Below are 23,846 nucleotides of genomic sequence, written 5' to 3'. Positions count from 1 at the left end.
CGTGGGTCCTGGGGAATCGAGCCTCAAACCGGGGTCATCAGGCTTCACAGGCAAGCGCTTAACCGCTAAGCCATCTCTCCAGCCCAGGACTCACCCTTTTAGAATTAAAGCCTTGTGGGTTTAAAGAGATGGCTCAGTGGTTTAGGCACTTGTCTGCAAAGCCTAAAAACCTGGGATCAATTCCCCAGTACCCATGTAAAGTCACATGTGCAAAGTGTGCATGCATCTGGAGTTTTCAGTGGCTAGGGGTCCTGAGGCACCCATTCTTCCTCTCTCTCTCTCTCTCTCTCTCTCACACACACACACACACACACACATCTTTCAATGCTTATAAATAAAAATATTTTTAAAAGAATTAAAGCCATATTAGGAGAGTCATAGCCCTATGCCAGGGAAGTATGCTGAAACCAGAAACAGGAGGGACAGAAGGAGAGAAGAAGGGAGGGAGGAAGAGAGGGAAAGAGAGAGAGACCAGAAAGCTGACGAGCAAAGGGAATTACTTACTTACTTGTATAGTTTCTGGGGGGGGGGGGTTCTATTAGCACATGACTCAGCCGCATGCTGGGGGCCACAGAGGCATGGGAGGTGGGAAATAAAGAAGGCGTTGGTCCTGAGGAGGGGCCAGGGGCTGCCCTGCACTGTCCTGATCGCTCATAGGACAAAGCCATAATTCAAGTGGCCTTGGGTTTCCCTGGCAAGAGGGGCCTTATCTTGTTTTCTGCTTGGCCCTGGTCCAGGACAGCCTCCACCGCGTCTGCAGTCTAACACCCCCTCAGGGCCTTAGTCACACCAGCTAGAAAGTCAGCTTAAAAACACATCCTGTTCCATCTTTCTCTGACCTTGCCCCTTCCTCCTCCTCCTCTTCCTCCTGTGAGTACCTGGGAACTCTGAGGCACACCAGCTAGGAGGGTGGGGTGGTGCAACAGAAACAGCAGGTCCACATAGTCTTTTTGAACGACTGTCCCCCACTTTGGAGAGAGGAGACCTACACCATGGCCAGTGCTCAGTGACCAGCTCTGGGAGTCTGTCCTGCTGGAAGATGAACAAGTAAGAAAGCCTGGAACATCCAGGGCTTGTTCGGGCTCCTGCATGAGAGCGGGCTGAGTGTGCCTGGGCAGCAAGAAGCCGAGTGTCCCCACTCCCCCCAGACGTGAGTGTCCACTAACAAGTCAGGCCAGCGCACTATCCCTGAGTGCTGCCCTTGCCAAGCCCATTCATCCCCTCCCCGTCGCGGTGGCCATCCAGGTGTTCGCTTGCGGGGCTTTTGTGAGAATTGAATGTGTGTGACATTATCTAGACTGGCGCCTGGTGCCTAACAGACCATTTTAAGAAATGCCACTTTCTCTTCTTCCTCCCAGCCACATAAACGGTCTTGACAGGTCACTGGCAGGAGCATCAAAAGTGCAGCTGGAGCTTGGGGACTGAAGGCTTTTTCTGCCCAACCATTCATAATCCATCCACTTTCATGTGACCTTCCCAAAGCCCCGTCCTGACGCCACACCGCACGCAAAATCCAAAGGGGGATGGAGAGGCTCTTTCCAAGTCCCGATCAGAAGGGGCTGGGTGCAGAGCCATCCGTCATGATCTGCAAGCAAAACAAAACAAAAAAAAAGCCCCAACATCCAGGCCTGGCCCTGCGTTCTCCCTCCACTTAGGACTTATAAAACCTGAGATTATGAGACCAAATGTCACTTTCTATGGGGCTGGAGGGAAAGGCTTCAATTAAGTTATAGAAAGAGCCTATAAAATACCTTGGAACCTTTATGAAGCTACTGATATTTCTGTCAGCCAACAGAACGGGGCACGCGCATGAGAGGGACAGTGGGAAAGGGGTGCGCGTGTGAAGGTCACTTGTAAGTCACCCCTGCTGGTGACAGATCAAGAGTGATGAGGGTTTAGAAGCAGCACCCCAAAAGAAAACATAGCAGGGGCCTCGTTTTTTACTTCCAGTGCTCTCAGGGAAGGAGTAACAGCAGGCTCTCGTGTGTGGAGACTACTTTGTGAGGAAAATAAAAGAAAAGACACTGGGGCTGGAGAGATGGCTTAGCGGTTAAGCACTTGCCTGTGAAGCCTAAGGACCCTGGTTCGAGGCTCGGTTCCCCAGAACCCACGTTAGTCAGACGCACAGGGGGGCGCACGTGTCTGGAGTTCATTTGCAGTGGCTGGAAGCCCTGGCATGCCCATTCTCTCTCTCTCTCTGCCTCTTTCTCTGTTACTCTCAAATAAATTTAAAAAAAAAGAAAAAAAAAAAAGAAAGAAAAGACACTGAAGGTTGATCTTGAACACAACTATGGTTGGAATGTAAACTGTCTCCCATCTACTCATGTGTTTGAATACTTGGTCTCCAGCTGGTGGCCCTCTTTGGAAGGGTTGTACAATTTTTAGGCAGTGAGGCTTGCAGGAGGAAGTGGGTCACTGGAGGCAAGTGTTAAGGTTTAAACCTCACTTCCTGTCCATCCTCTGCTTCCTGACTATTGAAGCAATGTGACTAGCTCTGCTTCCCATTCCTGCCACCATGCCTTTCCCCTCAGAACTATAAGCCAGGGGCTGGAGAGATGGCTTAGCAGTTAAGGCACTTGCCTGCAAAACCAAAGGACCCAAGTTAATTCCCCAGGACCCACGTAAGCCAGATGCACAAGGTAGTGCATGTGTCTGGAGTTTGTTTGCAGTGGCTGAAGGCCCAGGTGCACCCATCCACTCTCTATCTGCCTCTCTTCTCCCTCCCTCTCTCTCTCTCTCTCTCTCTCTCTCTTTCTCGCTCTCGCTCTCGCTCTCACTCTCTCACTCTCTCTTTCACTCTAATAAACAAGTAAAATAAAAGTAAAGAAATTTAAAAAAACTGTAAGCCAGAATAAATCCTTTTCCTTCCTTAAGTGGCTTTCTGTCAGGTATTTGGTCACAACAATAAGCAAAGTGACTAATACAAAGGTTAATCTTTTCTTTGTGCATGTTTGTGTATTGTAATGCAATGTGTGTGTGTGTGTGTGTGTTAGTATGATGTATGCACACGTGCATGCCCAATCAGCTCCTAATCCAAAGTGATCTCCCAATGATGCAGTTACCTTCTTGTTGCTAACACAGTGCACCCAACCAAAAACAGCTTGTGGGAGGAAAGGGTTTACAGACTCGAGTGAAAACTCCATGGTGGCAGGGGAAATGTGACATGAGAAGAGGCTACACATCACCTCCTGGCCAACATCAGGGGAACAACCCCAGGAGAAGAGTGTGCCAAACTAACACTGGCAAGGTAAGGCTAATAACCCTCAAGGCCAACCCCCAGCAACACAATTCTTCCAACAAGGCTCCTTCGATCAAGTCACTATCAGCTAGAACATCAAGCATTCAAAACACACAAATTTATAGGGGACACCTAATTCAACCACCACACTTGGGCCTCCTCGGGCCCTAATGCTTGCACAGGAAGTGCTCCTAACCACTGAGCCATGTCTCTGGCTCTATAGGATATTAATCTTCGGGAGACCTATAGGCCCTTTTGGAAACCCAACACCGACGCTCTGCCATTCTTCCTTGTGAAACAGAAATATGCCTCCGGTTCTATTTGCAGTGCTACAGTATTCACAGACTGCACATTTACAATGTCTCTCTAACAAAACAGAAAGGCTTTTTAATTTTATTTATGTGTTTATTTGTTTGAGAGAGAGAGAGAGAGAGAGAGTGAGTGACAGGCAGATAGGTAGAGGAAGCGTGTGCCAGGGCCTCTAGCAACTGCAAACAAACTTCACTTGCATATGACAACTTGTGTATCTGGTTTACATACTGGGTACTAGGGAATCAAACCTGGGTCCTTAGGCTTCACGGGCAAGCACCTTAACCACTAAGCAATCTCTCCAGCCCAGACTTTTCTGTTTTTTTTAATTAATTAATTATTTATTTATTTGAGAGCGACAGACAGAGAGACAAAGAGGCAGATAAAGAGAGAAGAGGGAGAATGGGCGCGCCAGGGCCTCCAGTCACTGCAAACGAACTCCAGACACGTGCACCCCCTTTTGCATCTGGCTAATGTGGGTCCTGGGGAATTGAGCCTTGAACCGGGGTCCCTAAGCTTCACAGGCAAGCGCTTGACTGCTAACCCATCTCTCCAGCCCCCAGACTTTCCTTTTTAAAAAATTATTTATTTGAGAGCGAGAGAGCCTCTTGCTTCTGCAAATAAACTTCAGACATAAGTCCCACTTTTTGCATCTGGCTTTGCATGGGTACTGGGAAATTAAACCTGAGCCAGCAGACTTTGCAAGCAAGCGCCTTTAACTGTTGAGCCATCTCTCCAACCCTGAGTTTTTATTAATAAAATATTTACTACTTGATAGAATACTTATCTCTTTTGTATGTATATGCTTGCATATGTGGTGTGTTCTGTGAGCATGCATGTTCATATGTGTGCAGGTAGGTGCACATGTGTGCCTGTGTATGTGGAGACCATTGATCAACATTGGGTATCTTCCTCAATCACTCTCCACTATGTTTATTTTTTAAAGTTTTCTTAAATATTTTATTTATTTATTTCAGAGAGAAGAGGCAGATAGAGAGAGAAAGAAAGAGTGGGCATGCCAGGGCCTCTAGCCCTGTAAATGAACTCTAGATACATGTGCCGCTTCGTGCACCTGGCTTTATGTGGGTACTGGGGAATTGAACCTGGGGCCTTAGGCTTTGCAAGCAAGCGCTTTAGCTTCTAAGCCATCTCTCCAGCCCTCCACCTTATTTACTGAGAAAATGTCTTTCATTTGCACCCAGGCCTTTCCAACTCAGCTAGTGAGGCTAACTAGCTTGCCCCAGTGATGGCCTGTTCCTGCCTCTGCAATCTGAGATTAAAAGCTGGCTGCCATACCTTCCTGAAGTTGGTGTGGCTGCTGGGGTAGAACTTGGGTCCTCACACATAGAAGCACTTTGCCAACTGAGCCACCTCTCCAGCCTGATGGGACATTTCGTAACTGTATCACCCAGTTCCCCCGACATGGAAACTCACCCACAGCACCAGTGACTTCTCCAGGTGGGAATGGCTCTCAGTTCCTTTAGGATCTGCAGCACAGTTTCATAACACTTCGGCAGGACTCCGAGCCTGCTCTGCCACTACTTGTGAGATCTTCTCCTTTTGAGACAGGGTCTCCTGCTGTCTAGCCCAGCCTTGAGCTGGCTAGGTAGCCAAGGGTCATCTGCCAGTTCTCATCCACCTGCCTCCGTCTCCTGAGTTCTTAGATTACAGGAATAGAACACCATTTTTGGTTCATGCAACACTGGGGATTGAACCCAGGGCTTCCTGTATGTTAGGGCCAATCCTCTGTCCACTGAGCCACGTTCCCAGCCCACACCCCGGCATTTTCAAGTGACATTCTTTCTGGACTTGTTTTCTTCATCTGGAAGAAGAAAAGTGGCAAGAGAGGAGGAGAACAGTTTGCACAAACTAAGAGTTTCTGTGGCCAAATAAACCAGAGAAATGTCGCATATTCTGTTCCCTTCCCAGAGGCATATGCTCACTTCGGCAGTACAAGAAGTTCTCTGAGAAACCACATGATAAAGAAAACTGTTACATTTCTCTTAGGCTAACATTTACCTCATTTATTTGATCCTTAAATATTTTCCTAGGTAATAACAACACTGTAGTCCCATCATAGGAATATTATTGTATATTATTAAGTGTATTAAATACTATTGCCTTTAGTAGCCAAGGGGAAGTGACTCCATGATATTTATTAAACCTTCCCAAGCAATGAGCACATGCCATAGGAAGTTATAGAAGAGAGGTTTGGGGCTGGAGAGATGGCTTAGTGGTTAAGGCACTTGCCTACAAAGCCAAAGGATTCTGGTCCAACTCCCCAGGATCCACGTAAGCCAGATGCACAAGGTGGCACATGCATCTGGAGTTCATTTGCAGTGGCTGGAGGCCCTGGCAAGTCCATTCTCTCCCTCTCTCTCTTTCTCACTCTCAAAATAAATAAATAAATAAAAAGAAAAGAGGTTTTAGGACAGACTTAGCATAAAGCCCAGGTTCAGCAGGAACATTCTAGAACTCATCTCCCATACTTTCTTCACTGCTTTGGAGTTGACTGTTTTTTGTTGTTGTTGTTTGTTTTGTTTTTTGTTTTGGGGGGTTGGTGTTTTGGGGTTTTTTTTTGTTTTGTCTTGTTTTTTGGTTTTTCAAGGTAGGATCTTGCTGTAGCTCAGGCTGACTTGGAATTCACTAAGTAGTCTCAGGCTTGCCTCAAACTCATAGAGATCCTCTTACCTCTGACTCCCAAGTGCTGGGACTAAAGGCGTGTGCCATACACCCGGCTACTGTTATATTTTTAAAATCATTTTATTTAGTTGGTTATTTGGGAGAGGAAGAGGAGTATGGGTGCACTAGGGCCTTTTGCGTCTGCAAATAAACTCCAGACTCATGTGCCACATGGTACAGCTGGCTTTATGTAGGTACTGGGGAATCAAATCCAGGCCAGCAAGCAGGTACCTTTAGCTGCTGAGCCATCTCCCCAGCCCCCTTTAGTTTTTTGTTTGTTTATTTGTTTTTGAGACATAGTCTCATGAATCCCAGGCTGGCCTCTACCTCTCTATGTAGCTGAGGATGACTTTGAACTTCTGATCCTCTTGTCCCTGCCTCCTGAGTGCTGGGATTACAGGCATGCATCACAAAAGTTGGTTGATGTGGTACTGGGGGTCAAACCCCGGGCTTCATTAATGCACACTGCCAACTGAGCTACATCCTCAGCCCCATTGACTGTTACCTTTAAATAGAAAGGTTTGAATACTCAGCATCAAGTTTTAATTTTTCCTTTTATTCCTTCAATTTGTCTATATCAGTAATTCTCAAACTTTAGTATACATAAAAATATCTACCACTGGGACAGATGGTTAAAAAGGGACTTCAGGACTGGAGAGATGGCTTGGTGGTTAAGGTGTTTGTTTGCTTACAAAGCCAAAGGACCCCAGTTCAATTCTCTAGGACCCACATAAGCCAGATGCACAAGGTGGCACATGTGTCTGGAGTTCATCTGCAGTGGCTGGTGCACCCATTCTCTCTCTATCTCTAGCTCTCTATTTCTGTATCTCTCTCTCCCTCACTCCCTCTCTCACTCTCTTTCTCTCTCTCTCTCTCTCTCTCTAAAATAAATAAATAAAAATAATATTTTTTTTAAAAAAAAGGGACTTCAGGGGCTGAAGAGATGGGTCAGCAGTTAAAGCACTTGCTTGCAAAGTCTAAGGACCTGAATATGATACCCCAGTACCCACATAAAGTCAGATGCACAAAGTGGTGCATGCATCTGGAGCTCATTGGCAGTGGCCACAGTCCCTGGCATACCCATTTCTCTCTTCCTCTCTCTCTCTCTCTCTCTTTCTCTCTCTCTGCCTTCTTGCAAATAAACAAATATTTTTTTTAATTTTTTTTGTTCATTTTTATTTATTTATTTGAGAGCAACAGAGAGAAAGAGGCAGACAGAGAGAGGGGAGAGAGAGAGGAAATGGATGCGCCAGGGCCTCCAGCCACTGCAAATGAACTCCAGACGCATGCGCACCCTTGTGCATCTGGCTAACGTGGGTCCTGGGGAATCGAGCCTCAAGCCAGGGTCCTTAGGCTTCACAGGCAAGCGCTTAACCGCTAAGCTGTCTCTCCAGCCCAAATAAATATATTTTTAAAAAGCACTTCAATTTTATTTACAACATATTATTTCTCTCATCTAAGAAACATGAAGCAAGGGCTTAGCATGGTAATGCATGCCTGCAATCCAAGCACTTGAGAGGCAGAGGCAGGAGGATTGCTGGGAGCTTGAGGCCAGCATGAACTACGAAGCAAGATTCTGTCTCAAAATTAACACACACACACACCCAAAGAAATCCATGAAGCAAATATAACCAAATAATAACAGGATGATGCAAACAGATATCTATTACATTAGTCTTTGAATTTTATCTTCAGAAGGAAGAATAACATTTCAGCAACCGCAGTGCAGAGTTGAGCGTACTTAGCCAGGCATGTAGGAGACGTAATGGCTCCCAACCTCACACACAGACTAGCTCGCCCCACAGACGCAGACACAGTCAACCTCCTCCATGCTAGGATTTTGTTTTATTTTATTTTATTTGACAGAAAGAGGGAGAGAGAGAGAATGAGCATGCCAGGGCCTCCAGCCACTGCAAACGAACTCCAGATGCATGTGCTCCCTTGTGCATCTGGCTTACGTGGGTCCTGGAGAGTCGAACCGGGGTCCCTCAGCTTTGCAGGCAAACACTGTAACCACTAAGCCATCCTCCAGCCCAGGTTTTTTTTTTAACTTTTTCATTAACAACTTCTATACTTACAGACAATAAACCAAGATACTTCCCTCCCCTCCCCCACTTTCCCCTTCACAACTGCACTCTCCGTCATACCCCCTCCCTCTCTCCATTACTCTCTCTTTCAATTTGATGTCATCATCTTTTTCTCCTATGATGAGGGTCTTGTGTGGAATGTATTGCTAGGCACTGCGAGGTCTTGGACATCGAGGCCAATTTCTGTCCGGACAGTTACATCTAAGGAGTGGCACCCTTCCTTTGGCTCTTATATTCTTTCCGCCACCTCTTCCGCAATGGCCCCTGAGCCTTGGGGGGTGCAATAGAGATATTTTGGTGCTGGACACTCCTCTGTCCCTTCTTCTCAGCACTGTGTTGCCTTTTGGGCCATGCCAGTGGTCACCGCCACCTGAAAAGAGAAGCTTCTCTAACCCAGTCGTGAGAGTAGCGTTCATATATGCGTAGGGACAGTAAGTGCCGTGCTAGACTTTTGAGAGCCGTCACTCGGGGTCTGACATCGCCGGCCCCTGTGTCCCCACTGCAGGACTACAGGGTCAACATCTTCCTGCGGCAGCAGTGGAACGACCCCCGTCTGGCCTACAACGAGTACCCCGACGACTCTCTGGACCTGGACCCGTCCATGCTGGACTCCATCTGGAAGCCTGACTTGTTCTTTGCCAACGAGAAGGGAGCCCACTTCCATGAGATCACCACCGACAACAAGCTGCTGCGGATCTCCCGGAACGGCAACGTGCTCTACAGCATCAGGTGAGCCCAGCCCCGCCGCCAACTCCGGGCAAGGGAGCCCAGCCCAGCCCGGGAGCCCTGGGAGCTATGCGCTGTGCTGGAGACATGCTAGGGAAATTCGAGTCACCATCCCTTCTGACAAAGCAAGACAAGACGGTATAGTCAAGCATAATGACCACTAGCTGGGGCAAAGAAATGAAGCCAGAAAAGTTGCAATGACATCGCAGTAAACGGCCTGCCCCTGAGGATAAGCCAGGGCTGCCCATCCCTTCTGTTAGAGATGGGTCTAGGGTTCGAGAAGGGCCACACAATCCCAAGTATCTTGGCAAGGCAGTAGTATCTCCTGCAGAGCGGTGCACGGCTTTTTAGAGACTTCTGGCAAGCAAGCACCCCAGCAACGGTGGGTTTAGACCCCCTGACGCAGGCCTGGGCCCGGGTGTTACTCGAGTCGGAGTTTGCGCTCACAAGCTCACGTGATTGGCTGAAGGGCAAAAGCGACACCGTTTCCAGGGCAAACCGAGAGGAAGGGAAGACCCGGAGCTTTCACCAGGCGCAGAAAAGCTGCTCTGGTCGCAAGGATGCTGACTCAGTCCCGAGGACTGTCAACTCTCCTGGTCAGAGAAAGACACAGGAAGGGGGCGGGGAGGGGGCTTCCCACAGAATGGTGTCCTTCCAAAATTTATTTTCTCCATCTTTTTAACCCTTAGACAGAAACACCAGCACAGTCTCTCTATTTCTCACACCTCCATAGTCTTTCAATCTCACCTGCCTTGCATTGAGCCTGGGAGGTGGGGGGGGGGGCGGGGGGAGCTTCCTCCAGCTGTGCAGTATCCTGCAGCCACTGATTAAGAGCTAAACTTTCAGAGGATCTTGCCACCTTCCCTACCTAATCCCTAATCTCCCCCACCAGGGCATGGGGACAGTGACCAGTGTCCAAGAGGTAGAGAAAGGGCCTTACACGTGCAGTAACTAACCAGCTACTAATCGTTGAGAACTTCATGGGAACGTTTCCTGTCTTACATCTACAACTCATGCTCACGTTTGATAATGCCTGTTCTGTGCATTAGAGAAGCGAGGAGCTGGTAATCCAGGGAAATTTCCAAAGCTTACCCAGTTATGTGGTTTTCTGAAATATATATTTTTTATTTATTTTCAAGCAGAGAGAGAGAGAGAGAGAGAGAGAGAGTGAAGAGAAACAGACAGAGAGAATGGGCACACTGGGGCCTCCAGCTGCTGCAAATGAACTCCAGATGCATGTACCACTTTGTGCATCGGGCTTTACATGGGTACTGGGGAATTGAACCTGGGTCTTTAGGTTTTGCAGGCGAGTGCCTTAGCCATCTCTCCAGCTCAACACCGTTATGTTTTAATCAGTGCTGGTGTAGACCTTCTTAAAGTCTAGTCGGGACATGGCATTGCTTAAGCACTCCAATACGTGATGGATGAACACATTATTCCAAAGGGCACCAGTTCTAAGTGACCATCCCCCCACACTCGGTTCCTCAGGGAGAGAAATCTAATTCCCGTTTGGAGAGGCACCTTAAAGATCTTTAATTCCAGCACTCAGGAGGCAGAGGTAGGAGGATTGCTATTAGTTAAGGTCAGCCTGGGACTACAGAGTGAGATCTAGGACAGCCTGAGCTAAGGTGAGACCTTACACCAAAAAATAAATAAATAAATAGAGCTGGGCGTGGTGGCACACACCTTTAATCCCAGCACTCGGGAGGCAGAGGCAGAGCAGAGGCAGGATTGCTGGACTAGAGTGAAACCCTACGTCAAAATACCTAAATAAATAAAAAGATCCTGTGAGAAGGGCTAAAGAGATTGCTCAGCTATTAAAGCCCTTGTTTGCAAAGCCTCATGGCCCAGGTTCAACTCCCCAGTACCCATGTAAATGTCTGATGTACAAAGTAGTGCATGCATTTGGAGTTTGAAGAGACCCTGGCACACCCATTCTCTCTGTCTTCCTCTTTATATCTCTCCCTGCAAATAGATAAATAAAGATTTAAAAGAAAGATCTGGGCTGTAGAGATGGCTCAGCAGTAAAGACACTTGCTGGTAAAGTCTAACAAACGACCCAAGTTCACTTCCCCAGAACCCACATAAAGCCTGATCTACAAAGTGGCGCACGCGTCTGGAGTTCCAGAGGACGTGGTATGCCCATTCCCCTCCTCCTCTCTCCTTTCATATCCCTCCCCTATGCCTTTAATCCCAGCACTTGAGAGACCAGGCCAAGGTACGAGGATTACTGAGAGGTAGAGGCCAGCTGAGACTATATAGTGAATTACAGATCAGTCTGGGCCAAAGCAAGACCCTACCTTGGGGGGGGGGGGAAATCCTATGAGAGACTGAATTGACCCTGATCAGGGGTGTCAGGGGTGTCAGGGGTGACTGGGTTCAGTTCTCCAGAAAAGCAAGCTTCAGGGGGAAGGGCATGGGGCTCTCACCACTGAGGGGGCTGATGGAGAAACCAGAGGCTTCTAAGGTGGAGCCCCCACCTAGAAGAAGACAGAAGGCTCCGGAATCATTGGCAGCTAAAGCCCTGGCCGCCTGGGCGAGGGGAGGTCACCCTGCTTGGAGTTTGCTGCTGCCAGGATGTTTCTCTGTCTCCAGGAGTCCCAGCGCCACATGACAGGAGGACAAATCAGCAAAAAGTGAGGCTCCCAAGGTCATTCAACTTCAGGAAATTAACCCGTCATGACAGCCGCCCCCCCCCCCGTGAAGCTTTTATCTTCAGAAGCTCTGCATTCACTTTGCTCTGGCTCTCTGGTCTCCTCTTCCTCTGCCACCTTGCTTTTCCCTCTTCCTCTACCCTCTCTCTCCCCTTCCTGCTTCCGCTTGGTACAGCAAGAGCTCATGGGCAGAGCTGCATATAAGCTAGAGGGAGGATCCCAGAGGACCACGTGCAGGCGAGGTACTGCCTTCTACTGCTGGGTACCTTAGGGATGGTAGACTGATGTCTGCCAACAGTCTTGCTGGAAAGCATGCTGGCCAACTTCAGAAGGGCTCGGCATGCACAGGCTAGGAGACTTGGTTTTGAATGGGGCTCGGTGACCGTAGACCAATCCCTGCCCGTGTGTTCTCAACCGGCGGGTAAGGGAGAGAGCTTGCAGATCTGAGAGCCCTTCTCCCTCCCTCCCCGGCTGCAGATGCTCTGATGTGAACCCTTTCAAGCTGTGGCTTGTCTCCCAGCCCAAGCAGGAGCCTCAGGGGCTGCTATCCAAGGACTCCCATGGCTGGGCCTGCAGCCTTTTTAAGGGTTGAGAAACCAAAAACAAACGGCTGACTCAGGGTTCAGGGGAACCCACTGCTTTCCACCTGAGCCCAGCCTTAGCGCGCACATGAAGTTGGCCGTGTAGGAACACCCTAGTGCTCAGTGGCTGAAGGGCGGCAGCCAACAGTATGGTCAGCGCCTGCTATGAGAGCCCAGGGCCGCCGGAGGTTGAGAGCTCAGGGGAAGAGCTGGGCGCTGATTCTACCTAAGGGAAGATCAGGGGTGGGGCAGTCTCCAGCAGCCAGGCAGACTCCAGAGGAAGCCAGAAGATCTTCTGATGGGGTGACTTTAGGCAGCCAACTTTCCCTCTCTGAGCCTCCATGTCCACAGCAGGAACTTGAAAGGCCGTAGGCACTTACCACGGACATCTGGTTTCGGGTGGTGACTAGAACGGAGGAGCCTATCCGAATGTGAATCCATCATCACCCCAAGTCTCTTCTCTTCCCAGAATCACCCTGACTCTGGCCTGCCCCATGGACTTGAAGAACTTCCCCATGGACGTCCAGACATGTATCATGCAGCTGGAAAGCTGTGAGTCTCTCGCATGCACTGTTGCACGCATCCCATGTGTTGCCCTGGAAAACCAGGCTCCCACTTACCCTGCAGAAGTTTCCCGATCGCTGGGCCCCAAGAGAATGCTGGAGTGACTGGAGATGCGAGGTGGAGGCTTGGCTTTTAGAAATGCACTAGAAATATTGCTCCCCCGGGGGTCGGCTGACTGAGGCCAGAGCTTTGGCACCAGCTCCCAGCAGGCACTGCATCAAGCCCCTTGTGAATGTGCTCCCCAGGAGCGGAGAAGTGGCCTCAGTAAGTCACGGACCATTCACCCACAAGGATGTTCACCCCAGCAGGGAAGGTACTTGACAAGTCACTCTACAAAAAGGCAGCAAGAGTGTATTGTTAGACGTAAAAACCAGCTGGGCATGGTGGTACACTCCAGTAACCGTAGCCCTCAGGAGGCTGAGGCAAGAGGATTATGAGTTTGAAGTCAGCCTGGGCTGATGAGACCCTGACTCAAAAAAATAAATAAATAGGGGCCGGGCATGGTGGCGCATGCCTTTAATCCCAGCACTCAGGAGGCAGAGGTAGGAGGATGGCCATGAGTTCGAGGTCACCCTGAAACTACATAGTGAATTCCAGGTCAGCCTGGACTAGAGTGAAACCCTACCTTGAAAAAAAAAAACAAAGATGAAAAATAGGGCTGTAAAGATGGCTCAGTGGCTACGTACACTTCCTGCACAAGCAGGGGGCCTGAAGGAGCTGTAATACTGCACAAATTCAGATCTCCAGAGCCCACATAAGCAGCTGGGCATGGCCACACACACCTGCAGCCCTGTTCCTACAGAGGAATCGGAGGCCAGGGGATTGCCCAGGCTCATGAAAAACAGACTCTGGTATCAGCACGAGACTCTGGCTCAAAATGAGAACGGGCAGATGAGCAGTGGAATAGAACATTCGACATCCTGCTCTGGCCAGCACCACAGTGCGAGGTGTGTGGAGCGCGTGGGGCACTGCAAGGTATATGCCACACCACACACACACACCCCACGTTACACATACACCCAAGCCGAATTAAAATAACAGTGGAGTAGGATGAAATAAAATAAAAAGGAGTCAATCTCCGTGGTGACACACACTTTTAATCCCAGCACTTGGGAGGATTGCAGTGAGTTCGAGGCCACCCTAAGACTATATAGTGAATTCCAGGTCAGCCTGGGCTAGAATGAAATACTACCTTGAAAATAATAATAATAAGGGAGTCGATCTCATTTTTATAAGGTGTTATATGTGGGAACTATTGGTAGGTAACTGCTCCTTACCACGGAGATGAGAAGAAGGGCGGCGGACTTAATGAAGAATAAGGAAAGAGGGGGGAGGCCGGGGAGGGCCGGGGAGGGCCATAAACAATTCGGCCAGTTTCACTTCCTTTGCGTGTAGGGGATGTGGGGGGGAGAAAAGACAACGGGGTCTCCCAAGTTCCCCCTTGACTCGGCCTCTCCCAGCCTGCCACCCTGACCAAACCCACAGCCGAAGACCCCCTCTTGATTCCCCTTCTTCTGACCCTGCCAGTTGGATACACCATGAACGACCTCATCTTTGAGTGGCAGGAGCAGGGAGCCGTGCAGGTGGCGGACGGGCTGACCCTGCCCCAGTTTATCCTGAAGGAAGAAAAGGACCTGAGATACTGCACCAAGCACTATAATACAGGTGGGTACATGCGGCGTGCTCCAGGACCCGGGGTCATGGCAATTTTTTTAATGAATTTATTTGTTTATTGGAGCAGGAGAGAGAATGAGAGATTGGGCACACCAGGGCCTCCAGCTGCTGAAAACAAACTCCAGATGCATCCTCTACTTTGTGCATCTGGCTTTACATGGGTACTGGGGAATCGACCCCTGGTCATTAGGCTTTGCAGGCAAGTGCCTTAACTGCTGAGCCATCTCTCCATTCCCCCTCCAGGTTATTTCAGACCTTATTATTTAGCCCTGGATCTACAGAGCTGACAAGTTACCCTTGATGGGTACAACTGTGTTTATTACCTGGTGGTTAATGGAATAGAATAGGTTTGAAATAATTGTTTGAATAGCTCTGAAATCATATTCCTGTGAGTCCTGGGAAGGTTAACTTGAGCTTAGGCAACACCTAATTACAAAGGAAGTGCACGAATACAGTCTTTATCTGAGGTAGGAATGCTATCACTGCAGCAATGGGAAGAGCTGCTGTAGAGATGCCAGTTCTGCCACACGGGAACTCGCGGTTCTGATGGCATAGGAGTTGAGAATGCTGCCTTAAAAAAACCACAGCCAGAGGAAGCCAGGACACTGTGGTTACAGTTAGTAGCCAGTTGGAGAGTGTCCTCGTCCCTGAGAGCCACAGGACTTTGGTCAGCTCCTCTGTCTCCTGTGACCTGCACAGCCCTTTGCTTGAGGCTAAGTACCTGCAGGGACTGGGTCTGGCTCAAGATGGGCTTTGCACGCCCCGTCGTGGATGGGGACAAATGGTCTCGAGCACTGTGGGAGAGGAACAGAGGTGTCACAGCTGGCAGGCTGGGAGGAAGCTGCTCGATGAATGAAGCTGAGCGGTACTGCCATAGTCAGGCTCACATCGCTGGCAGAAAACACCTGACCAAGAGCCGCTTGTTGGCAAAAGGGTTTATTTTGGCTTACAGACTGGAGGGGAAGCTCCATGATGGCAGCAAAAAACAATGGCATGAGCAGAGGGTGGACATCATGCCCTGGCCAACATCAGGTGGACAACAGCAACAGGAGAGTGTGCCAAACACTGGCAAGGGAACACTGGCTGTAATACCCATAAGCCCACCCCCAACAATACACTGCCTCCCTGAGGCGTTAATTCCCAAATCTCTATCAGCTGGGAACCTAGCATTCAGAACACCTGAGTTTATGGGTGACACCTGAATCAAACCACCACAGGTATGCTACAGGCTGGTGACCGGCCACATATGGGCAGAGATGGAGGAAAGGAACCTGGAGAAGCCACTGCAGGCAGAAACCCCAGTGAAAAAGCAGGCAGCCTAGGCGCTGGAGTATGCGGGACCATCTATGCCCCCATCTAGGGCACCTCACAGAAGGGTCAGAGCCTCCAAAGAGTCTCTGCGCAGGCTGCAATTTAGAGATAACAGTACTCCCTACAACGGCCATAAGCCATCCTCACCTTGGACCCAGAAATCCCCGGCTCACAGACACAGCACTTACCAGCATATGGCATTTCAGTTTTATTTGACTCTCTTGAGGTATAACTGACTAACAAAATAAGAGATCATATACATATGTTAAAGATGTACAACTTGGTGTTGAATATACTATGAAGTAATCACAGCCAGTTAAGATAATATAGCCATCATTTCATCTCTTTCTCTCTCTCTCTCTCTCTCTCTCTTTCTCTCTCTCACACACACACACACACACACACACACACACACACACACACACACACAGAGTACAGGTCTGACCTCTTGGTCAATGTCAAGTATATGGATATGCTATAGCATTGCTGAGTCTGGTCGCATTATTGGCTTTCCAGAGCTAATTCATCTAGCATAATTAAATCTTGGTGCCCTTTGACCAACATCTCCACGTTTCCTCCTACCTCCGGCGCAAGCCGCAGCATCCAACATTCTGCTGCTATGAGATCGACTGTTACAGATTCTCCATATGAATGAGGAGGGAAAGGGCTTGTCTTTCCTCATCTGGCCCGTTGGTATGGAAATGTTTACCAGGTCCATTCATGTTGTTGCAATTGGCAAGATTTCCTTATGTTTAAGGATGAACATTTCATTTTCTGTACTCATCTATTGAAAGCTGCTTCATGATCCCCCAATCCCACTTCTGATGTCCTTCCAAGAGCCATCTGCTACCCTGCCTTCACAGTGGCACCGCTCACATTAGCGGGCAGGTAGGGCAACTTTTCCGAGACCTTTATCTCCTTTGTTCTTCCCCTTGACGTTCAAGGGAGAGTTGAGCTCTGTGCTCGGGGCTGTGGGGATGCGGAGAGAAGATGGACAGGGTTCTGACCACCTAGAGCTCCAGAAGTCCAGTTCTGTGGATGGGAACCGAAACTGCCCTGGCACTGGCATGGTTCCTGTTCTTGTGGTACACGGAGAAGACCAACCTGCCCTGTCCAGTGCCAAGGACAGAGAAAGAAAACCCTGCCCACTCACCGGCTGTTCTATACCTGGAAAGCTCTGGAGATGCCATGACAAAGCTGAGAGAGCATTCCTGACACAGGGCATTCTGCCTGCTCACGAGCAAACTGCCCTGAAAGGCAAGGAGAATTTCCTGGGCTCTTCATGGGAACCAAGAGAGGCCTTTGGCAAAGGGGCGGAGAGATAAAAACCTGAGAAGTGTGAGGCTCCAGGCAAGGATGGAGCGGAGGGAGTAATTACTGGAGGGAACAAGGGGGAGTGGGGCTGGGGAGATGGCTCAGTGGTTAAGGGTGCTCGCTTGCAACGCCTGCCAGCCCAGGTCCCATTCCCCAGACCCACGTGAATTTGAATACAGGGACTGAAAAGATGGCTTAGCAGTTAAGACACTTGCCTGCAAAGCCAAAGGACCTAGGTCCAATTCCCCCGGACCCACATAAGCCACATGCACAAGGTGGTGTGTGCATCTGGAGTTCGTTTAGAGTGACTAAAGACCCTGGTACACCCATTCTCTGTCTCTCTCTCTCTCTCTCTCTCGCTCTCTCTCTCTCCTGCCCTCTGTCTCTTTCTCCTCTCAAATAAATAAAAAAGTAAAATAAAAATATTAAATTTGAATACAAAATGGTGTATGTATGGCATGCGTGCACCCATACATACATACATTTGAAATGAAAAAATAAAAGGGAAAGGGGCTAGAAAGACAGATCAGCACTCTACTGGGAAGGGCAGTCTAAAGAATTTGAACTTCCCTGTACTGAATAGGAACTCACTTATATAAGGGGAGGAGAAAGAAACAAAATGTTCTATAAGAGGTGACGGGATCAAATCGCATTTTGGGACAATAGGGAAGAAGGGAAAAGGACACTCCACACTGGCTCCCTCTTAACAATAGAACACGAAGATGGTGGTGGTGATGGTGAAGGCGATGACGTTGACAGTGATGAGGATGATGGTGGTGGTGACAATGAAGATGACAAGGACAATGGTGGCCACGATGATGACAGCAGCATCCTGAGCATCCACGATGTGCGACCACTGTGATGCTGTTCATAAGCATCACCTCATTTACCTTACAAAAGTCACATGTAGAGTTGGCATTACTTTTTATTACCGTCATCTCTTAGTATCCCCAATGGATTGGTTCCAGGAACCCTCTTGGATGCCTAAATCTGAGGATGCTGTCCCTGATGTAAAATGGTGCAGTGCCCGTGCATGGTTTGTGCACGTCAGATCATCTCGAGGTGATTTCTGTCTACCTCAGTGTCTTGTTTAGGGTTATGTTCAGAACAGAGGCACTGCTTTCTGAACGTTCCCTACCTGCATTTGGATGGATCCGTGGGCACAGAACCCACGGGTGCAGGACAAGTGGGCCATCCCAGGTCACTCTAACGAAGGAACTGAGACATGGAGCGGTGCAAACACTTGCCAGAGACTAGCGATAGCGTGAGGCCGGGCCAGCGCTCCACCCAGGCTTGCTCTGACCTACGCCCCCGCCCCCATCCAGTGGGCTGCATGAGCCTCTCGCTGTGCTTCCCTGCAGGTAAATTCACCTGCATCGAGGCCCGGTTCCACCTGGAGCGGCAGATGGGCTACTACCTGATCCAGATGTACATCCCCAGCCTGCTCATCGTCATCCTGTCCTGGATCTCGTTCTGGATCAACATGGACGCGGCGCCAGCGCGCGTGGGCCTGGGCATCACCACCGTGCTCACCATGACCACGCAGAGCTCTGGCTCCCGAGCGTCCCTGCCCAAGGTGAGGGGCCCCCGCCGAGAGCACGGACACCTGGGGCACAGGGAGCCCGGAGCCCTGCCCCGCCTGGGAGGTGGGCAGCACAGGGAGGGTGTCATCGCCCATGCACCTCCCGTGAGAGGCGCTCTGACGCCCGGTCATCCCACCAGACACAACACAACAGTCCCTCTGAGCTGCCTCGCCCTCCAACATGACACACGCCTCCTGTCCATTCTCCATCAACACCACACACACACACACACACACACACACAGCCTCATTCTCCAACATTACACATGCATTCTGCCCCATTCTCAATCAATCAATCTCAATCTCTCTCTCCCTCTCTCTCTCTCTCTCTCTCTCTCTCTCTCTCTCATTCTCCAACATGACACATGCATCCTGTTTCTTCACTCTGTTCCTCAGCCCTATTCTTTATTTATTTTATTTTTTGATGTTGCTGTGTTTCGAACCCAGGCTCTGGGGCACACAAGGCAAGTGCTCCACTGCTGAGGTATACCCCCAGCTTCCTCTTGGGCTTGTTGATTATCCTATTGTTTTGCTTCAGTGCTTTTAAGTAGCAATTGCTTGTAATTGTTTTCAAGAAATGCTCTTCAGATTTAAAACAACATTGTTCCCACTGAGCCAACTCCAAATTAGGCCAGATAATAGCAACCTGGTGTGGAATCTGTAAGTGAGCGTCAAGGTACGCTGAAGCTGGGCTGGGGTGACGGCTCAGTGGGTCAGAGCGCTTGCTGCGTAGCCATGAGGACCTGAAGCGGATCCCCAGCACCTGTGTAAAAATATGTAGCCTCATCACTGAGGAGGGCAGAGACAGGAGGGTCGCGGGGACTCCCTGGTCAGCAGGTCTAGCCGAGAAATGGAGCTGTGGACTCCGTGAGTGACTGTGACTCCGAGAAGTTGGGTGTGTGTCAGAGGACGCTGGGGCTCTCCACCTGGCCTCTGCACCCTCGCACACGGGCTGCGTGCCCCTGCACACACACACACACAACCTCGCCCCGTGTACCACATACGCACACACCAAAGTGGAAAGATAGGTGACAGGAGAAGGGCAGGTCCCCAGAGCAGGGCTTGGACGCAGACCAGCTGTGCCCTGCCTCTCCAAAGGCTGCCTGGTGGCTGCTCTCCATGGTGCTTCCCAGGCCGTTGGCTTCCAAGGCTCTGTTGGGCTGCGAAGGTTAGGACTGGAACAGGGCCACCTAAGGCCCCACGGAGCCCCAAGGGAGAAGATAGCAGTTGTCCATACAGTCCTCACACGGATGATCAGAGTGACATTGTTTCTTTAGCCAAAAGGTGGCAAAAATTTGAATGTCCATCAACTGTTAGTGAATAAACAAAATACTATGTGTCCATAAAACATATTATTCAGCCATGCAAATAAACTGTGTGTGCATGAAACGAGCTCATGAACCTGAAAAACATGCTGTGTGAAAGAAGCTGGTCATTGAAGGGGCGTGTTCCATCACTTGTGCATGTGAATGGAAGGCTGGTCATGAAAGGGGCGTGTTACATCACTAGTGCGTTCGTGTGGAAGGTCGGTCATGAAAGGGGTGTGTTACGTCACTAGTGCATTCGTGTGGAAGGCCGGTCATGAAAGGGGTGTGTTACGTCACTAGTGCATTCGTGTGGAAGGCCGGTCATGAAAGGGGCATGTTGCATCACTAGTGCATTCATATGGAAGGCTGGTCTGCACATCTGACCAGAAGCAGCTTACAGGAGGAAAGTGTTTATTTCAGGCTTACAGAACCCAGGGGAAAACACCATCAATGGTGGAATATGCTGGCTCGTTCCATCACATATCAATCAGTACAGCAGAGAAAAACCATCAGCCAGCAAACACCAACGCCCAGAGCTCCAACTGCTCTTTTCACACCTAACGGGACTGCCTGGCCTGTTTTATATTTCTCCTGTCTCCTCTGCTCCCTCCTCCCAAATGCCACAGCCAAGAAACTGGCAACAGTGGGTGGTGAGGACAGAAACTGAAGAGGTGGAAATGTCCCACCCACGCTCATCCACAGGGGTGTGCCTCAACCCATGGATGCACCAAACGCTACGTACTGGGCCTTTTCTCCTTAGACCACAGCAGTTTTGTACACAGATTTGTTCTCACAGGAGAGCTTGTCAGCACAGGAAAGCATTCTCCTTTTCCTTCCATACTCAATTGAGAACTTCACCTTCGCACATGAAGGACACACTTTGTAGCTTTTCTTGTCCTATCCAAGTGGTAGGCATCACTGCTATTATACTTTAGGGATATTGTTACATAAAATGGGGAGGCTGGAGAGATGGCTTAGCTGTTAAGGCTCCTGCCTGAGAAACCTAAGGACCCAGGCTCGATTCCCCAGTACCCACATAAGCCAATGTGGCACATTGCTGCCTCTTTCCCTCTCTCTCTCTCTCTCTCTCTCTCTTTCTCTCTCTCTTTCTCTCTCTCTCCCTCTCTCCCTCTCTCTCTCTCATAAAAGAATAAATAAATAAAATGAGGGCTGGAGATATGGCTTGGTGGTAGGGTGCTCACCTAACAAGTGTGAAGTCCTGGGTTCAATCTCTGAAAAACTAAAATGAGGGTTACTTGAATGTGTCATGAACTATCATGACAATGAACCTGACATATATGTGGCCACCAAGTGACCAGTGGGTGGGCATTATATATGGCGTGGACACACAGGGGAGAGGATGACGCACGTTCTGGGCAGGATGGAACAGGATGATGCTAGCTTTGTCCTCACCCCTCAAGACAACATGCAACTCAAAACTGACAAACTGTTGACCTCTGGAATTTTCCATGCAATATTTCAGGCCCACAAGACCGGGCTGTCTTCCCTTCTCACCAAGCAGTGCTTTCCCTCCACCCTCTGGCCAGGTGTCTTACGTGAAAGCCATCGACATCTGGATGGCCGTGTGCCTGCTCTTCGTGTTCTCGGCCCTGCTGGAGTACGCCGCCGTCAACTTCGTGTCTCGGCAGCACAAAGAGCTGCTCCGCTTTAGGAGGAAGCGGCGACATCACAAGGTAGGTCTTTGGGTCACCACCTGAGGAAAACGGAAGAGCTCTAAACAGCCCTGTGAGCCTTGCGTCACGGGACTATCCTCACTGGATAAGACAGGCGTGAACAGGGACTCCAGCCTGGAAGCTTAGCAGTCCCCCCCAAGCCATACCTGCGACTGTCACACGACCTCAAAGGTAAGAAATGCTGAGACAAAAGCTATGGTCAAACTGTATGCCCCAAAGATAGTGGGCAGGGCCAGTCTGCAAAGGCTGCTTGTTTCGGTGGGTGCAGCTCCAGGAGGGACTTACAAAGAGTGTGATCTTGGACTTGAATGTCTAGGGCCAGTTCGGGGCTGCGGCCGGGTAGAGTGCTTGTCTAGAACAAGGCTCTGAGACGCAGCTCTGGCTCCAAAGCCAATCCAAAACAAGGGCACAGAAAATAAATAGAATGTTGGGCTTCCAGGCCTGTATTTCCTGCCTCTGGGGAAAGGAAAAAGCAAGATCACCCTCCCCCACTGCGGAGGTCCTCTCCCCTTGTGAGGGACAGAATTCAGGAAGGAACGGGGCGGGCCTGTCTTCTCTGGAAAGCGCACGGGACTTGGGGGGTGAGCCCCATGACTTGGGGGGGGGGCATCAGCGCACTCACTTGTAGTCCTCAGCTGCACATCTTTCCCTGCAGTTCTCGTGAAGGTCCTCTGTCAAGGTTCTCAACAAGATCATTGGGATAGTCATGCTGACTATGTCCTGGAAGGCCCTACACAAGACAGGCTCTCTGCTAAGCAGTGTCCTCACTCAGATCTGTGTTAGCCCAGAGGAAGGGACTGCAGTCCTTGCCTGGAGAGGAAGGTGCCTCTGTTTTCCCATGTGACAAACGTGCTGAGTGTACTAACAAAGACTGTGTTCTCACTGAACCTGGCTGTGTCCTTCTGCACACGTGTGAGGATTTCTGATCGTATGTCCAATCATGTGGTTGTATCCTGGCTTCCTCTCCCATGAATTACATAAGGTTTAGATCACATCTGCTTTTTTATTTTTGGTCATGTCTACTTCTATTCGGTGCTGTGCCCCTGGTGCCTAGCACAAAGCCTGGAACACAGTGAACATACCAAAGTCCTTGGTAAACACATGAGCCTAGAGACAGACAAACTTAATGAATAGAGAAGAGGCCTTCCACTTGTAGAGGATGCCCTGAAACCTTCCTAGGATGAACTAGCACAGCCTAGGACCCACAGACAATGATCTATCAGGTCACACCACAGACCCACAATGTGTCAAAGTCCTACAGGATTTGGTCTGACCTATTTAAAATAGCTGTCGAGGGCTGGAGAGAAGGCTTAGCAGTTAAGACCCTTGCCTGCAAAGCCAAAGGACCCAGATTTGATTCCCCAGGACCCATGTAAGCCACATGCACAAGGTAGTGCATGCATCTGGAGTTCATTTGCAATGGCTAGAGGCCCTGGTACACCCATTCTCCACCACCCTTCCTCCCTCTCCCTCTCCCTCTCTCTCTCCCTCTTTTTCAAGTAAATAAATTAATTAAAAAATAAATCTTTGGACTGGAGAAATGGCTTAGCGGTTAAGCACTTGCCTGTGAAGCCTAAGGACCCCGGTTCGAGGCTCTATTCCCCAGGACCCATGTTAGCCAGATGCACAAGGGGGCACACGCGTCTGGAGTTCGTTTGCAGTGGCTGGAGGCCCTGGCGTGCCCATTCTCTCTCTCTCTCTCTCTCTCTCTCTCTCTCTCTCTCTCTCTCTCTCTCTGTCTCTCTCTCTCAAATAAATAAATAAAAATAAATAATTAAATCTTTAATAAATAAATAAAAATAAAGTATCTGTCAAGGGCTAGAAATTTGGTTCAATTGGTTGTGTGCCTGAAGCCCTGGGTTCAATCCCAGCACCATATAAGTCAGGTGTGGTAGTATAAATGAATAAATAACCCCAGCACTCAGGACGTAGAGGTAGGAGAATTAGAAGTTCAAGGTCATTCTTGACTACACAGTGAGCCTGAAACCAGCCTAGGCTACATGAGGCCCTATGTCAAAAATAAAGTAGCAAGAATTCCTAAGGATGCTTTTGTGTGGTGTGGCTTTTAGCGTTTTGGCTTACAGCCTCTTCTCCCTCTCTCTCTCTCTCTCTCTCTCTCTCCT

At 49.5% G+C, this 23,846-nt stretch overlaps 1 protein-coding gene across 1 annotated transcript in view; it reads left to right on the top strand.

Annotated features, from left to right (window-relative positions):
- The window catches only part of Glra1 (glycine receptor alpha 1), a 75,991-nt gene that overhangs the window by 45,409 nt on the left and 6,736 nt on the right, over positions 1-23,846 (top strand). The window contains exons 4-8 of the mRNA XM_045153123.1: positions 8,822-9,045; positions 12,747-12,829; positions 14,369-14,506; positions 18,502-18,716; positions 21,577-21,723. Coding sequence (XP_045009058.1) covers positions 8,822-9,045; positions 12,747-12,829; positions 14,369-14,506; positions 18,502-18,716; positions 21,577-21,723 — 807 coding nt within the window. The remainder of the gene's footprint in view (positions 1-8,821; positions 9,046-12,746; positions 12,830-14,368; positions 14,507-18,501; positions 18,717-21,576; positions 21,724-23,846) is intronic.

Source organism: Jaculus jaculus, chromosome 6 (assembly GCF_020740685.1).
Source record: "Jaculus jaculus isolate mJacJac1 chromosome 6, mJacJac1.mat.Y.cur, whole genome shotgun sequence".
NCBI classification, from domain to species: Eukaryota; Metazoa; Chordata; class Mammalia; order Rodentia; family Dipodidae; genus Jaculus; species Jaculus jaculus.
Note: the sequence above shows the minus strand (reverse complement) of the source record. Positions and strands in the feature narration are given on the sequence as shown.